We start from the raw sequence: 17,355 nt of genomic DNA on the forward strand, positions 1-17,355 counted from the left end.
TGCCACACAGCCCAAAAAGACAAGCCCCGAAGGACCTCAACCAGGTGAAGCCAGCCAGCCTGGCGGCTCTTCCCAGTCCAGCTTTATTATAATGCAAAAGGACCAGGGCCTGTCTAGAGGCTGCTTGAATCCCCCCAGGCCCTGCTTTTATCACCAACAGTCAGTGCAATTAAGAACTCCTGATGCCGGAGGGGGTGAGGGGTGAGAAAAACCACTAGGCATTCATGCAAAGGTGGGGGAAAAAATGTCTGGAAGGGCAGGCTTGGTGCTTTTAAGCACAGACAGCTCAAAGGCTTAAGCACTCTGAGGATGGCAGCACCCCTGGAAAGCCGCCTTCTGACCAAGTAGCCAAGAAAACCCAAGAGAGGCGCACAATTGCTGAACTCACCCACCGGGGATGTGTGGCGAACTGTGGCAGCCGCCAGGGGTGTCTTACAGAGTCACCAATGTACGCAGAGCCCTGTACCTCCTTCTGTGCCTACGCAATCGGGAGCGGAGAAGGCAGGAGCCGCGGCTCTCCTATGACCCAACGCCTGGGTGACCAGCGAGCAGCCCTGGAGCGTCAGGCACCACAAGAAAAGTTCCCAAAGCAAAGGAGGCCCTGCCGGAGAGGCGTCCTGAAGCCCCCAGCGGAGCCTGTGAAGTCCTCCAAGTCGTAGCTGTTCCTATGAATAAACAGGCTGTCCCTTGCACGGGGACATAAACAGAAAACATCACGCCTTCCCCAAGGTGCCTCGCTGACCGTTCGGACCCTGAGCCGTCCCTTGCCCGGGGCTCCCTGACCCTGAGCTGTGGGTCTGTGTGTGACAGAGCAGGCACCTCAAAACAACCACGACACGCACACACAGAGACCCTCCCTCCGTGCCTGTTTGGGCCACCCCACACTTGGCTGACTGGACAAGCGCTGGCTTTGGCGAACTCTTTGTGGAAGGGGGGGGAGTCACACACATCCTCTGTCGGGAAGGGCAGCAACAGGGAGGCAGGGTGACGCTCACGATTCTTCCATCGCTTTCTGACACTGGTAAAGCAAGCAGTCCGGGAGGGCCGGGCAGGGCGAGCGGAGCCACAGCGCCACCATCCCGGCGTGGATCCGGCAGTGCAGCAAGCAAGGGATGGAGGGAAGCAGCCGGCAGGCGGCGATGCCCTCGTTACCTAAAGAAGGGAAAGACACTCGTCACAAGTCTGAAAGATTTCAAGATGCCAACCGTGAGGGGCTCTTTCTGGAAAGGGGCGATTCCTCCCTCAGCCTTGCATGGCCAGCAGGCCTTCCTCACAGAAGGAAGGACAACACTCACTCATTCACACGTTCCCTGGGTAAAGCAGTTGCCTGCCTCCAAAGTGTGTTAAGAACCAAACCTTTTCCCAACCGGGCTGTTGCGCTTCTCTCACCTCCCTCCCTCAAAGCCCCACAACGAAGACTAAATGGGAGAGAGAGAGAGAGCTCTCTCATGAAGTTATTCCCTGGTGGAAAGCTAAAAATAACCCAGCAGAAATCTGCCTGCCGTTTTTCTGATATTGAGAGACAGTGGGAAAACATGATCAATTTTCAGACAGCCTGTCTGGGCCTCCACATCTCTGAAGTACGAGTACGAAAGCTTTGGCAGGAAGTCATTCAGTTTGGGCGGCTTTGAGAAGCGGGGGGGGGCGCTTAGGTTCAGAATTTCTCTCAGAGGCACGTCCTCCTCCTTTTAAGAATGTTTCAAGCTACATTTTTGGAGCAGAGAAAAGGAAGCCTGTCTTCTCACCTATGATGTCAACCACGTGTAGCTTCAGCTTTTGCTGCAAGGTGTTAAGAACAGCCGACAGAGAACCCTGAGATGGTGCCATCTTTAGATTTTGCTTCACGTCGTTCGAAAGAGCGAGCCACAGCTTTCCAAATTCCTCAGTGGTCAATTTCATGGGTCTGCAAAGGATGACACAAGAGAAAGGAAAGAAAACAGGGTTTAAGTCTGGGCAAACAGCCCTTTGACCCGTCGCTGAAAACTTTCCCAGCATCCAAGACACTCAAAGGGTCAAGCTAAACAAAAACATTTTTTTTAAAAAATGGAAATTGGGGGGTGGGTGGTTGTTCGTTAAAAGTTGTGCAAATATGACACAGAGGATGCCAGCCAAGCAAGGGAAGGGAAGTCGGTAAGAATGGAAGAGGGCAGGTCCTCTTTATCAAAGAGGCACCCTAAATATTTAGAGCATAGGAAACTTGGAAAGGGAGGAGAGAGACTGTGAGCGTGTGGTGTGGTAAAGCTGGCTTGATTACTATCGCCAGTGCTCAGATCCTGAAGCTGAGGCTCCAGTACTTTGGTCATCTCATGAGAAAAGAAGACTCCCTGGAAAAGACCCCGATGTTGGGAAAGTGTGACGGCAAGAGGAGAAGGGGAGGACAGAGGACGAGATGGCTGGACAGTGTCATTGAAGCAACCAACACAAATTTGACCCAACTCCGGGAGGCAGTGGAAGACAGGAGGGCCTGGGGTGCTCTGGTCTGTGGGGTCACGAAGAGTCAGACACGACTTAACAACAAAACGACAGCACTCTGCTTGGCACCAAGAATTCAATTTATGCCACTGAACCAATGAGACTTACAGAGACACTGACTTATCAAAGTCCGACTGATTCAATGGATCTAGCCTAAAAATTGGATTTAGCCGAATCCAATTTTTAGACCAATGTAGTTTGTCTGAGTGGTCTTTGTAATGACTTACAACGCCAGCTCTTCTATACAGCTACCTGATAAAATCCAAGAGGTCTAAAGTTACAGAAAACTGGAGGGGTACGTTCAGCGCTAGGTCGCAATGGACGGAACCAGAGATTGCTGCTGAGGAGGACAGCTCCTTTATCTCCACATCCGTCTGGAAAGTTCCTATGCTTTGAGCTTCTATTGTATCAAAACGGCAGCCATGACGCTCAGAGATCTGCAAAGGAAAGGGGGGGGGGAGAGGGGAAAGCCAAAATGGTTTTCACACGGTTTTGTTTCACCAGCAATGAACCTTTAATAAAGGGCGAAGCGAAAACCGCCCACCCAACGCCTCTCCTCACCTTCAGACGGTCTGCATGCTCAAATTCCAATGTCACCTCTTTAAGTAAGGAAGTGCTCTGGTTGACAAGAAATAAAAAAACCAGGAGGCCGTCCTCTTTCCAGACCTTACAAAAGTATAAAACCAGCGTTTCGTTGCCACAGAGTTCTACGATCTCTGAATGGGGATGCTTGGCCGCCTCTTCAGCTAAGGAAGGCCTCAAGGAGGGCAGCCTGCGGGCGGCCGCCTGAGCGCCTGGCGGGCGAGGGGAAAAGTCCATCTCGCCGTCAGCAAACAAAGCGCAGGGCGAGAGTTTGTGGCTCAGAAGCCTCTCGTTCGGTCCCGCTTCTGGCAGAGAGTGAGAGCGGTCCAGCACCGCTTTCGATTCCGAAGCTTCGGGAAAGCCCAGGGAAGCTTTCCTTCCACGTCCGTGGCTTTGCCGGAGCTCCTGCTTCCCATGGAAGGGGTCGTGGCAGGTGGCCGGAGGGCTCGCCGGGCTTTCTCTACCGGACGATTCCTCGCTGGTTTTGCCTTCGTGGATCTTTGATCTCCTCGTGAACTTCTGAGTGGAAGGGTCTCCTTTGCCCATCTTAAATACGCAACCACCAAAAACAAGAAGGGTAAAACACAACACCATCGTTTTAAAAACGGAACGAGGCAGACTAAACTGCAGTCTTTTGAGAAACCAGTAAAAGGAAAACCACTTTTTGTTTTTATGACACACCCACCTCCTCTCCTCCGTTCTCCGTCTGACTGTCCCTCTCCCTCTCTCTCCCAGTCACCCTGCTCCATTTTAAAGTTCCTAGCTTCCTCGGTTAATTATGAAATGCTCCCGTTCTGAATTACATGGGCTTGGAACCGAGGCTCAATGCTTTTCGCAGGTCAGAACCAAGAACGGGCTAACTTGACAGTATAGCCTCCACTTATATGAAGAAAAGTAAGGAGCCAAAGCCAAGAATAAAGGTGCACACTTGTTAATGCTCATCTTCCATGAAGGCAGAGATTCCCAAACCAGGCAGGAAAAAGCCTGGACCCAAAAGCTACGGGATTCCAGGCCACTTCCAGAGTTCCACTGCATGTTGAGCCAACATGCAGTGTGTCTTTAATCAGGCTCCAAAAGACCAGACCCTTTCCTCTTAAAAACAGCTGAGCTCACACGATCCTGGAATCATGGAGCTGGAAGGAGCCCCCGAGGCTATCAAGTCCAACCGTGCAAGAACAGAAATCCAAGCAGATCTGCCAGGCAACAGAATTCCTCTTGAAGGCCTCCCGTGTTGGAGCACTCCCTCACTGCAACCTGTCTTTAAAATTCCCCTTTTTGAAAGCCTTTGGGGTGGGGTGAGAGGTGGCCGTGCAGGGCGAGGGACAGATTTCAAGGGAACAAAATCACCACCAGGTTCAGCAAAGGAGCTGCAGGGACCTCCGGCAGGAGGTGTCCCACGAAGGTGCGCCGCTGGACAAAACCACTCAGAACCCAAGGGCAGAAGCGCATGCCGACCATTAGAGAAACGGTGGCAGCGTCTATATAAACACTTCAGCAAAAGAGTTCTCGTACCAGATTTACGCTGCCCTGCGAGCCCAGGCCCACAAAGAGGGTGGACGCCAGCTGCTGCTTCTCTTTTTCTTCCTCCGAGAGGCTTGAAGCTTCTTGACCAGCCTGTGACGGAAAGTGACCGACCGGAGGTTCCGCCAATGGGCTGCTGCTCTGCGGGACAGGCTGGATGCTGTCTTCTTTTTCAACTGGGCTTCCCTTTTTGGGGAGGTAACCTTCTTTCCCCCACAGCTGCTTCACTCCGTCAAGCCTCAAGCCGTTGGTCCTGAAACAGTCCGCGAAGCCACTCAGGGAAGTCGGCCAAAGCATGTCCGAAGAGCCAGCTGACTCTTAGCAAAGGCAAATCTGTTGCACCCACTTTGGAGTAAAGCCGCTCACTCGGAAGCCACAGTGGACAAAGAATCCACTGTGGGGTGGCCACGGGGGGGGGGGGGAAGGCTGCCCCTTCACTCCCTCCCCCACCCCCAGTCCCTTCTCTGCTAAACCAGGTCAGCAAAAGGCCCCTTTGAACGAGGCTCCTGAGGAGCCACTGGCCTGCATTTCTGTGCCAGCTCTGGAGAACCAAGAGTCCCCACATTCAACACCAGCAGAGAATTACAGGAGGCACACCTTTGATTGGATTTTTGTTTTAAAAAGTGCTTAGTCACTTTTGTGCCTGTTTGCCAGGACAAGCCCCACCAATGTGGCCACTCAGGGCCCTGGATTTTCTGCTCAATGGGGCAAAAACCTCCCACCGTGGTGGGCTAGAGAAATGCCCGGGCGGGGAAAGGAAATAACCCATTCTGCGGCCCCAGCATCTCCTGAGCAAATTAGGAAGAGATCACTTGTTCTTCCATTTTGTTTGTGTTTTGCTTCACGGCCCTTTTGCATTTGTTTATTACTGACAGCAAAAGAGGAGGCGTCAATTAAAAACACACAAGCAAGCAAGCAAGCAAGCTGCCTACAAGGGATTTACTGATGGGGTGCACACTCACTCCTTTTGTCCGGCCTCAGGACTGTTCCCGGAAATATCAGACCCCAGAGACAGTCCGGTTGGAGACTGCCGGCCGGTCGCACCAGATGCGGAGAAGCTCCGTGAGAGGGGGAGCCCGTAAGGCTCAAAGTTCAAAGCTGCAAAGAAAGCACAGCACACGTGGGAACCGAGGGCCAGACTTCACGGCAGTAACACGGCCGATGACGGGAGAGGCTGGCAACGAACCCCTTTCCAAAACGAATATTTTACACCTGACACCAGGTACCAATAATAATTGGGGTTGTCTTGTTTTTAGAACTACAACACATGTTTAATTTGGACTCAATCAATTCTAGGAAAAGGTCCACGAAAGCAAAGTCAGACTACAATACTTGCTAATGTAGACCTATTAACAGCAAGATCTTCATCTTCATCACCATTATCAAAGGCATCTTTATCTCACAACCATACATATTGAATGAATACAAATACTTTATTGCTTTGTAGCCGATCAGGCTACAGGCAAGAACATAAATTAAACCAATCATAAAATAGTGTTTGGCGTCTCATACAAGTACATATGCAAACAAACAGAAAAGGTGTAAAATAATAAAATAATAGTAATACAATTTTAATACATTCTCAAAAAACAAATTATCAAGATGTGATAATTTCACCACCGCCCGCCCAACGGCACTGCATCTTCTCCAGGGCACAAGCAGCACCTGGAGAACAGCTGCCTTAAGGGGGGGGCTCTTCCTGCAGGTTGCCAAGAGACGCCCGCCGTGACCCTACCTTTCCCCTGAGACAGCTTCTCCTCTTGCCTTTGATGAGGCGGCTTGTACGGCGCGGCACCCCGGGCCAGGCCTTCGGCTACAAACCCATCTAGGAAAGATAAGGAGGCATCCACCTACATGGAACCGAGAGGGACAGGTCAACAAGCAGGTGGTTGGATGAGAACCCTGGCCAGGAAAGGCCATTCTCCCAAAGAAACTCTCCTCAGCGGCGGGTGGGGGAACGGAGCCAAGTCAGCCGGGAGCCCGCATGCCTGCGTGGGTGGAGGCAACCACCCTCCCTTTTCAGCCCAGAGGGTTGGGGTCGGGGTCCGGGAGGGCTCTCTGCACAAGGACGGAACAGACATCCTTTCCCCCGCTCCTTCCCTGCCCCAAAATGGCAAGGCTGGATCAATGTGTCCCCCTCTCCTACTCGGCCGGGGTGGCAGGAGAAGGCGGGCAGCCCACCCACAGCCCGGGGTGGTCACGGATCTGCCATGCGTTAGAACCGGTAATCCTTCTCGAGAGCTTCCATTTCCAGAGGTACAAGCTCGAGAGCGCATGGGGGCCACTTTGGCCATTTCTGGGTTTGGTGGGGGGGACGGGGGAGGGGGGACAGGGATACACACACACACACACACATGAAAAGTCCCGGGGCCCACGGTGGGGTGCCCAGGGCTGCCCTTTGCCCAGCACCCCAGGCTTAAACGCCGCCCTCCTTTCTGGAGCACGTTCTGAAGGGACAGCCGGCTCCCGAGGGCAAGCAGGGGCCGCGTCCACTCACCACGAGGTCCTCGCCGCTGGCGTCCACCGGGAACAAGGTCTTCATCAGCTCTGGGTCCTCGCAGAGGTGCTTCAGCTCAAACGCAGCCTGTCTCACGCCCGTGTCCAGGGAGGCCGTGAACTCCAGGGCAAGCGCCTCAACAGTCTTCAAGTGTGGGGCGCGAGAAGCGATTTTGGTGGCTGCCGCCATCACCCAGGCCTTCGTCTCCGGGGTGGCGTTGCTCCTCAGGATCCGACGCAAGCTGGCCAAGAGGGCCTCTGGGTCGGTGTTCTTCATGAGGTAACTGTACTCGCCTATCACCTGTCAGGGAACACAGGAGAACACTCGGCCATCCCGAAAGACTTCGAAAAGGGCCGGCTGAAAATCAAACATGGCGGCATTTCCGCAAGGGGGAAAACATCACAGGAAAAGGAGAAGAACGGAGAGTGACCTAAGCCTCAGAATTAAAAAAAGCTTAGAAGAGCCATCTGTTTGTTTTCTTGTTGGGCTGTCAAATGGTTTTTAAACTTCCCGTTAATCCAACCTTTGCTTTTCATAGGGTAATTTGTTCGGTTTTCAGCAGGACCTGTTTTTATTTCAGAGAGGGAGCCACCAACCTGGGTCCCATGCTGGGAGTAAAAATAGAGATAAAGCAAGCAGGCTAAACGAAACCAATAGGAAAGCCTTAACGGGCCGGGTGACTCAATGCACAGGACCTCCCAGGGCTTCCAGCTGATTTGCTCCCCTTAAAAAACGGCCACGTCCAGCATTCAGTCCCCCTGGGTTGTAACGGAGCCCCTGCCTGTGCTGGACAAAGGCCGCCTTCTCCCTTGTCTTTCTTACCCAACTCATCACCTGAAGAAACCTCTGGGGATACACCGCCTTTTCGTCCTCCAGCAACACAAGGTAAGACTGGACAGCATGAAGTCGGAGCTGGCTGTCTTCCTTCGCATCGTCGAAACCTGGGAAGAAAAGAACAGCCATTTTTTGTCGTTCACCGTCTGATGTTTTGGTGTGCCGTTATCTGCTAAAAACCACGAAACGGCCCCAGTAGATTAAGTGTATGTGTCTTTTGCTCACCCTCAGCAAGAAGGCGTAAGAAACTATTTGGGACGTCAGGGTGCATTTTATCTCCTCCTATGGAAAATACGGCATTCATGGTCTGGATGAACCATTCGTTGTCAGGAGCATATGTGCAGAGAACGTTAAAAGAAAAATGCATGGTGGAGGGGGGAGAAAAAACAACACAGTATAAGCTGCCCCCCCCCTTTGAACTGCAAGTTCAAAGCCATCTATTCCAACACTCAAGAAGTTAACAGACTAATCAGGGAAGTGATTATTAAAATGAGGCAAAAGAAATAAAGCTGGGGACAACAAGCACAACCTTGCAGACTCCTGCAATTTCTGTTGGTTTCAATTTTCACCAAAGGTGAGTTCAAAGATGTCTCAGAGCTGACAAGGAGCTTTTCGTCCCAATGCAGTTTGATTGTGGTGTGAGCACAATTAAAACCTGGTGCACTCTCCCCCTCCCCTTCCACCAGGTACAGCTCGCAGCATCTACCACCGGGAGGAGAAGGCTTTGGTGCTCCAGGTGTTCTGGGCTACATCCCGCAGAATCCCCCACCATGATCCACGCTGGCTGGAGGGGATGGGAGCTGTAAGTCAAGCTACCTGGAAGACCGACGGTTCCTCGCCCTCTGATCTCCAGGTGCTTTGAAACGTGAAGGCTAATCTTCAGGCACTTTCTCCACAGCAGTTCCCCCCCAGCCCCCCACGGAAAATGTCTGATATTCCTTGGAACTAGACACTGCCAGGGGCAATCAAAGAGCTTCTATAGTGCAAGGCATAAGGGTCAGCAAAATGCAGTTATCCTGACATGACAAATTTTGCTGGGACATCAGAAAAAGCAACAGCCAAATCAAAAACGTGCCCTTAGCATAAGAGGTTGCCAGAGTCTTTTCTCTTTTCCTATAAGAGAACGGAATATTAGAACTTTTAAGAAAAACAGAAGAAACTTCTTCCCTTAAGTCAGATTACAGGCTAAATGGTCCACTGCAGAAACATCTCTGTTTGGACCGATGCAGATATAACTTTTTTTCAGACCAGCACCAGAAATTCAGTAAACCTGGAACATGCCACAACTTTCCCAGATCAATACTGAAATTGTCCACAGTGTATTCTTCCAGCCTAACACATACACTATTTGTTGTGTGTAATGGCAGCCAACACCCTCTGTAATACCCTTCTGCAAACACCCCAGCAAGACCAGGGGGAAGTGAAACCAAGGTGGAGGATCCCCTACCAACTCTCCTCAGACTAAAGAAACTACTTGGATGGGGAGCGAAACGTTTCAGCCTAATAAGAAAGAAGTCCAGTTGCCATGACTCAACTTCCAGCAAGGATATTTTTCAGCTAATTCTGCTATTTTGCCAACGACGTTGATGATGGTGTATTCTTCCCGGCTTTCAGTGAGATAGTCGAGCATCTTCTGAACAATGACGGTGACGTTCTGTCCATTAGTGATTCTATACAGAAGCTCCAATGTCTGAAGCAGAAGACAAAGGGAAACAAGGATGAACTGCCCACTGGGCGAAAAGCGGCAAAATCGAAAAGGGTTAGAATTGTTGCAAGGCTGGAGGCATCACAAGAGCCTTCTCTAAATACACAATACCAGTTATATGGACTTACCTCCCTCTCAACACAACTTACCTCTCTTTTAACAATGGGGTCGGGATGATGCAGGCATTCGATTATCGTCATCTGATGCTGCAGGGCGAGGGTCGGATCCTGCTGGACCACAGACGTTAGGGCTTTTAATCCTAGAGGGGGTGGGAAAAGAGTCATTTCGGCATTCACAAGCCAAAAACGACGGCGTTCGGCAGCCAACATTCCGCATTGTGACAATGACTTACCTAAATATTTCAAATTAATTTTAGGTGACAAGACAAATTTCCCCACGCATTTGGCCGCCTTCTCAAGTAAATCAGCTTTGGGGTAAATGGTATAAATTGTCTGGACACATTCAAACAAGATGGCTGCAGGGAGAGAAAGAGAACAGTGTAGATGGCATTTCAAATGCAAGTTCCTGTTACAGATGACATGCAGACTTTGTAGATAAATAAACTTGGATGACGCCTAGAACTCATTCTTGAAATTCAGTACTAAAGTCAACCATAAAGCTATCAAATGTGAAAACGATGCGCGGTGGGTAAGGGTTAGGGTTCGATAGTTTGCATTTTTAAGACATCCGTTTGTCTTATCTTTATTACCATATGTAACGTTGTGGTTGATCTCTGCTCTCCTTAACGACTCATCCAAAACATCGTACATTAATTCACTGGCCCTGTTGCAAAGTGATAAAAATGTTTGAGAATACTCAGGAGAAAAAGAGAAAGATTTTGCCTTCTAGACCCGAATCGTGCATGTGGTTTCAGGCAGCCCAACATCCCACTGGCCCTGTCTTCCCATCGCTGCTGCCGTTCTCTATGTTAGGCAGTCCTACTAAGAATTACCAGCAGCCAGCAAGGTCAGTGCTATCGACAATATTCCTTAGTTTGTCATCATAGAAACCATCCACCTTAAAAAGACTAAAACCGATGGTATGCCCATTCAGAAGAGAGCTTCCAGTGTTTGTGTTGGCCAAGGGTTGGGTGGATGGTGAGGGGAACAAGCCTCTCACCCCCCCCCAGACCTTTTCGGAGCAACCTGTTACCAAAAAGCTCTCGTCAGTCAGTCCATGGGAGTTGCACTCCTTAACTAGAACTGAATACCAGAAAACAGCCCGGATGCTCTTTTTATCTCTTTCTCCTATGTCCTGCTTCTGAGAAATTAAACAAGTTCAAACAAAGCAACAGCAGGACGAGTCGGACCACACTGAGTGCTGAAGACAAGCCAGCAAGCTTGCCTTACAGCTACCCTCCTGTTTGTTCCCTTTCCGTCAAAGTTTGTTAACGAAAAAACGACGTTGCAGAAATTCTGCGGAGTTCAAGCAAAGACTGGAATGCTTACTTTGGATCATCTTTTCCTAGCAGCCCCAATATTCTTAAAAGCTGGATTTGTAACCAAGGCGCCGGAACACTGTGATAGTTGAAATCGACGGGGAGTTTTCCTCCCACCACTTGCTTGAGAATAGCGACAAAGCTGCCTGTCAAATCCTTGTAACCGGAGGAGTTTTCCTAGACAAAAAGCAAAACATACCATTAAGACATTTCACGACACAGGACTGGAGAAAAACACAAGGTATCGATGTTAAAAGTGTCATCTGCGTGCTATTTATTCATTTAAGTGTGAAACTGTTCTCCTCAATTTTCAATCCCCCAGTTAAATACGGCTGGCACAATGAAACACTAAATAAGAAAAGGACTCTCAATACATGGGCCAGCACCTTGGAATGACATGAAATTCTGTCTGAAATTAAAGAAGGAATCACACATGCTAACACACAGTGTTCGAACTTCATTTTGTGCAAGAAACCTGAGTCCTCATTTGTTCACAAGAATTCTTGTTGACAACAATGAGAAACCATTTTGTTCCTCCTTCTTCTCCAAGCAGAGAGAGAGAGATCTTCCACTTGTCTTGGAGAGCTTTCTCTCCTTAGGGAGAACAAGGTTAGCACAAACTGCAAACCCACAATAGTTTTCGCCTTCTTGCAAGGGCTTTTAGGCGTCAGAAGCCTCAGGCGGGGGTTTTGCCTCTGTTTCACCCATCAGTCAGTGCTGCTCTCTTTGTGTCTGCAGGCTTTGAGTCACAAAGAGAAAAACAAACAAACCCTAGTTTTGTGCAAAGGCGATTTGCACAAATTGCAGAAATCAGAGAGAAAGGCATGGCTTGTCTCTTTCTTACACCAAGAAGAGGCAAGACGTTCTACATAGGTGAGCGATTTTTTTTCCCAGCAGGATGTCTTCTTGGAGCCCTGAAGCAACAGGTCTCATCAAGAATGAGTCGCTCTGCAAGGAGTCTTCGCAGCCCTTATAATGCACAAGCCCAGTTTCACAGAGTCATCCTGATTTTTAAGTATCTCACCTTCACCATCTGGAGATAAATATGTAACGATGCAGCCATAACGCCCACATCCCGGTCGCACAGCGCCTTGCGGAACTTATCGTGGATGTGCTGAACTTGGTTAGGAGCAATAAGGTAGAATTTGTACAATGCTTGAACGGCTTTTCTTCTAATAATTTCCCTAGAAAGAGACAACGTAGCCCATCACCAACTAAGACCAGCTACAACTGTTGTTATATCCAGATGCATCTTGACCACCAAGTTTATAACAGCTCTTGAAACTCCCATTTTTCTAGCATTGAATAAGCAAAGACATACTTGGGGTGCTGAAGTTTGTCTTCTACTAGCGGAAGGACAGCTGGAATCATTTCCCGTGGAAAGATCTGGCTTGCTACCGTAAGAGCCATGCAGACTTCCATCAGGTTGGTGCTCTGCAGATCCTGCCCCAGGCATGAAAACAAGGCTCGTTATTTTCTCCCTCAAGAAGTTAACCCTCTTTCACCGGTATTACTCATACGCTTCGAAATATTCACATTTTCGCCTCTGTCAGGTAAAACCAGGTTAGGTATCACTTTTTGATAAAATACTTCTGCATGGCTGGCTTCTTTCTACTATCAAAGCATAAAACAGAAAACTTCAATAGACAGAGCTGGAAGCAAATAAAGTCAGAGTGGCATTTTGTTAACATGCTTTTTCCCCTCTCCCTTTTAGCTTCCCAATGTCACTTCTCAAGACTTCTCTCTGCACTAGGATTGCTAAGAAGGAACTTACATTTCTGTCAGGCTTAATTAATGATCTACACAAGGAATTTATGGAGATTAAAAAAGGAAAGAGAGGCACCCTCTAGCTGAACCTTACGAAAGGCATTTCAGACTCTTAGAAGAGGAAGGCAGGAACAAAAGTTTGGAAACCAATGGGCAACGGTCTCATACGGGTAAGGAGGCGGCAGCCTAGGAGGGCTGCCTTTGGCCCCAGAGCGATCTCTTGGCCTACACCTCCCATCATCCCTGATCACTGCCGATGGTAGTGGGAGTTAGGGGCCAACATTTCTGGAGGAACCAAAGTGGGGAAGGCTACACAGAGCCATGGCGGAGGAAATGACCTACAGATTTACTTATTTATTTATTTATTTGATTTATATCCCGCCCATCTGGTATATTTATACCACGCTGAGCGGCTAACAACAGAGAGGTCACACATACAGGCCTTGGATCCAGAACAAAAAAGGAGTAAGGGGCACCTATTTTAATCAAGGAACAACAGCCCCTCCCCTCACATCACAACAGGATGATGGGCCAGAGAGCCTCTGTGACTTTGAGGAAACGACTTTTCAACCTCTGAAAAGTCCCTCCTCCAGAAAAGGAGGACCAAAATCAGCTGCAACCCTACCATTCTCCAGATTCATGTTCTGATGCTTTTGTTAAGATTCTTCTAACTGATAAATGTTGTTTTATTAATAAATGGATACTTAAAGTTTTGATCTACACTTTAATAAATACAAAGGGCAACCCATGCCTGCCGTTAGTGTGTTTACCTCCAAACTTCCCACAAAAACTGTACCTTCACAACAGTGTTCACAAGTAGAAGCAACAGCTCATGGTTTTCATGAAGAAACAGGGAAACTGCCAAATACCCTAAAATATAAAAAATGGGGGGGGGGAGAGGGAAAAACAGCTATATTCCAATTTTAAATTCCTGAGGCTAAAATGATATTTTGTTCTGACTAGAAAAGTTCCAGTGAAACCATGTGGACTTCTTACTGATTTTCATGAATCTGCTCCAGGTGGGGTTAAGACCAGATGGTCTTCTTGAGATCTTCTTGGGAGCATCTAAGCAGCCATGGCATTAATTGGCTTTTCCAAGATAGTCCTGGGCTCTTAAGACAACCCAAACCCTCTTTGGGCTTTCATGAGCTCTGTACTCTAGAAAATACCTACCCACTCTTTTCTCAAAAAGGTTTCCCTGTTGCGCCAGCTTGATGGCATGGATGTACCCGAAAGAGGCCTCATAACCCAGCATCTCACAGTAGATCAGCCGCACCATACATTCCTTCATCAGCCTCTGAAAAAGGCAAAGAACGAAACCTTACAAGAGCTGGACTGGTGGGGGGGGGGGAATCCCCATGCCTGCCATCCACACCTGCGTCCTCTGGAAGGCCAACAGCCAATCAAAGTAAGTTATTGCAACCATAATACGTATCTCTCACGGCAGTTTTAATTATCGTGTTCATAGATCAGCACATTTGAACAGTTTTGTGTTTGAATTTGTTTTTGATTTCACTTACAACCTGCTTTACAACAATTGTAAGCCACTGTGGGCAGTTTTCTGCAGTGCAAAAGCAGGCTAGAAATGTAATAAATATACAATGAAAAGGGTTCACGTCAAGGTCAGTTGTTCTAGTTTTTATTAATTTATCTCGAGCCCACTTGACGGTTTCAACAAATATACCAAAGGTTTACGGGACGTGGTGGTGCTGTGGGCTAAACCGCAGAAGCCTGTGCTGCAGGGTCAGAAGACCAAGCAGTCGTAAGATCGAATCCACGTGATGGAGTGAACTCCTGTCGCTTGTCCCAGCTCCCGCCAACCTAGTGGTTCGAAAGCATGCAAATGCAAGTAGGTCAATATGGACCACGTCGGTGGGACAGTAACAGTGTTCCGTGTCTAAGTCACACTGGCCACGTGACCACGGAAGATTGTCTTCGGACAAAACGCTGGCTCTATGGCTTGGAAACGGGGATGAGCACCGCCCCCTAAAGTCGAACACGACTGGACAAAAATTGTCAAGGGGAACCTTTACCTTTTTTACCTTTACCTTTACTTTGTTCTCTTACTGTTTGTTTCCTGTGGGGGTTACTGACCCTATTTTGAGTGGCCTTCCTGCTTCCTTGGCTTCATCCAATGGGAGGAGGTTTGGGCCACGTGGCCCTTGCCATCCCTTCCATCCTCACAATTCCATTTCACATTTTCACTTTCAGCTTCTTCAACTCACTCTAAAATTCAGCAACCAGCCACAACCAGGGTAGGAAGGCGCAGCACTCACTTCTCGGAGGTACTTCTTCATAACATCAAAGTTTAATTTTGTGGCAAGAGATCTGTCCACCGTGAATGCATTTACTCTCTACTTCACAAGTCATTTAACTTCGCATCACGTTCAGGCAAGCCTTCCCTCAGTAACCAGCTACCTGTGTGTGGTTTTGTTTAGACAGATTGTTACTGCTTTGACTGGAATTTTAGTGCTACGTACTTGTGTTTTCCATTTTTGTGCTCTCCATTTCTCAGAGTGACATTTTAAAAACTTTTGTATACATATTTATCTTTGCCTTAATACTGCCTGTTAATTGATGTAAGATGCCTCCTTATTCATTGCATGTGGGTTTAAATATTGTCTTTTAATGACATTAGCCACCATGGCATGTTCATTGTTTTCATCTTTAAATGTATTGCCTTTCATTGTTGACAGCTGCCTTGGATCCTTTTCAAGGAGAAAGGTGGGGTAAAAATATGTTAAATAAAATAAATAAATATTTTAACTTGCAACTTACCAGAGATGTGGTAGGTGAAGAGACTGTCACTTTTAGACTATTTAATTCCTGTTGAATTAATTTTTCTTCCTCCTAACAAAAGAAAAATCAGCCAAAAATTATTCCTAGTTAAATGTCTCTCTTTTAAGTCTTTTAAGCTACACCCCAATTACAGTACACAGCATTGCTATGAAATCACACAGGAACATTTTTCATCCTGTATAAGATGCAGACTTCAAGCCTGTAAACCATACATATAACAATAACAATTTAATGTTTTTAACAGAAAAACATTATTGCACACCTGAGTTGGTCATACCATAGTTCAGACCTCTGAAGTCTTACTGCCTTCAGTGGAAATTGACTTTTAACTCATACCTAAGGCTGCAATTTGACAGTACAGAAATTCCCCATGACCTCAGCGAGACTAAACTTTTGACCAGACGTAAATCTCTTTTCACTGCAACCCATGCCAATGTTAGAAGTGCCAAGGCCGGGTGGTGGGCGAGAGAAGAGCCTGGTGGCCCCCGGAGGTCTGCCCGGTTGGGCCGGGCGCGCGCGGGGGGGGGGGGGCAGAGGACACACTCTGTGCGTGCTCAGAGGCTCCCTCCAAGGCCCCGTTACCTGCTTGGAGGCGAGGGCGGTGATGCTGCGGATGAGGCCCCCCAGCCGCGAAGGGGCCGAGCTCCGCCCGCCGCCGCCGCCGCGAAGGGGCTCCGGCTGCCCGAGCAGGCCCGGCAGGGCGCTCAGCGTCCGCTCCACCACGTCGCTCATGCCGGGCCCGCGGGCGCCCGTCGGGGGGGGACCCGCTGCCGCTGTCGTGGCCTCCGCCTCCGCCGCCCCTCCATGGCCCGAGGCCCGAGCGAGACCCGGCCCTGCCCTGCCCTGCCTAGCCGGCTCCCGTCCCCGTCTCCGGCCGCCGCTGCCGCCGCTTCCTCCGGGCTCACTTCCGGGCGGCGCCAGGCCGGCCTCCCTCGCGCTTGGGCGGCTTCTGCTTTCTGCCTTCCGCGGGCTCCGCCGGGGCGGGAAGGCCTAGGCGCGCTGGAGAAGCCTCGGCCTCGAGTAGGGGGAGCGCCCGGGGAGGAAGCGGGAGGGCGGGAGCCCCGCTCATAAGGCTCTTGGGTCACAATAAAGCTTCTCTTTTTACACATCACTCATCGGGCCGGTTGCGAAAAGGATGCGGGATCGTGCGTGTATGTGTGTGGGTTGGATCTGGTCTGGTCAATTTTCAGCTGGCCTTTCCCCTCTTCCCCCCCCCCTCCGTTGGCCTCCCGTTCCTTTTATTCTCCCCTTCCCTGGTGAAGGAAAAGGGGGGGGGAGGCTGGCTTTCCTCCTCGTTGGGTGACTCAGAACAACCCTGCGAGGTGGGTGAGGATGAACCAGGAATTTGGGACGCTGGACGACCCCCCCCCCCCCGGGCGCACGCTTGACACCTGACTGTCCCCAGCCCCAGAGCAACTCATGTTTTGTTTTGTTTTATTTCAGTGCCATTTTTCTCCCACAAAGGGACTTAAGGCCTTCACAGTCATTAAAATACAAGTAAAGCTAAAGGGACAATAAATATAGAATGAAAAACAACCCATTATTATTGTATAGGGCAGTATTTTATAAACCCTGTTTATACAAATAGTAAATCAACCTTCAAAAGTATGCATAAGCACTACTACACCACACTGGCTAGCCATTAACTGGTTGGGGCACTGCTGTTCAACATCATGTTTCACTTAATTATACCCTGCTTAAACAATTTTCAAAATAGCTTGCAATGAAACCCAAAACATA

The 17,355-nt window shown here is 49.2% G+C and overlaps 1 protein-coding gene across 2 annotated transcripts; it reads right to left on the bottom strand.

Annotated features, from left to right (window-relative positions):
* Nucleotides 1-852: 852 nt before the first annotated feature.
* Nucleotides 853-16,555, bottom strand: AP4E1 (adaptor related protein complex 4 subunit epsilon 1). Of its 2 annotated transcripts, none has more exons than XM_078381021.1 (21): nt 16,198-16,555; nt 15,595-15,666; nt 13,990-14,113; nt 13,613-13,686; nt 12,371-12,492; nt 12,074-12,233; nt 11,060-11,226; nt 10,321-10,394; nt 9,964-10,086; nt 9,761-9,870; nt 9,453-9,596; nt 8,132-8,240; nt 7,895-8,013; nt 7,073-7,372; nt 6,311-6,425; nt 5,538-5,673; nt 4,567-4,828; nt 3,034-3,600; nt 2,725-2,909; nt 1,746-1,903; nt 853-1,152 (listed from the first exon to the last, which is right to left on the bottom strand). In XM_078381021.1, the coding sequence occupies exons 1-21, from the start codon at nt 16,345-16,347 to the stop codon at nt 992-994; spliced, it is 3,432 nt and encodes a 1,143-aa protein (XP_078237147.1). In that variant the 5' UTR covers nt 16,348-16,555; the 3' UTR covers nt 853-991. The 2 variants fall into 2 exon arrangements, with proteins under 2 accessions (XP_078237147.1, XP_078237146.1); XM_078381020.1 differs by lacking the exon at nt 16,198-16,555 and adding an exon at nt 15,878-15,896.
* Between the last annotated feature and the right edge of the window lie 800 nt (nt 16,556-17,355).

This window comes from Pogona vitticeps, chromosome 12 (genome assembly GCF_051106095.1).
Source record: "Pogona vitticeps strain Pit_001003342236 chromosome 12, PviZW2.1, whole genome shotgun sequence".
Classification (NCBI taxonomy): Eukaryota; Metazoa; Chordata; class Lepidosauria; order Squamata; family Agamidae; genus Pogona; species Pogona vitticeps.

Excerpts from the sequence above, each read along its gene's own strand:
- AP4E1 (XM_078381021.1), bottom strand. The coding sequence starts at position 16,347 with ATGAGCGACGTGGTGGAGCGGACGCTGAGCGCCCTGCCGGGCCTGCTC. Across the intron at positions 12,234-12,370 it reads GACAAACTTCAGCACCCCAA|GGAAATTATTAGAAGAAAAG; the intron begins GTATGTCTTTGC and ends GTCTCTTTCTAG. Across the intron at positions 9,871-9,963 it reads AATTAATTTGAAATATTTAG|GATTAAAAGCCCTAACGTCT; the intron begins GTAAGTCATTGT and ends CACCCCCTCTAG.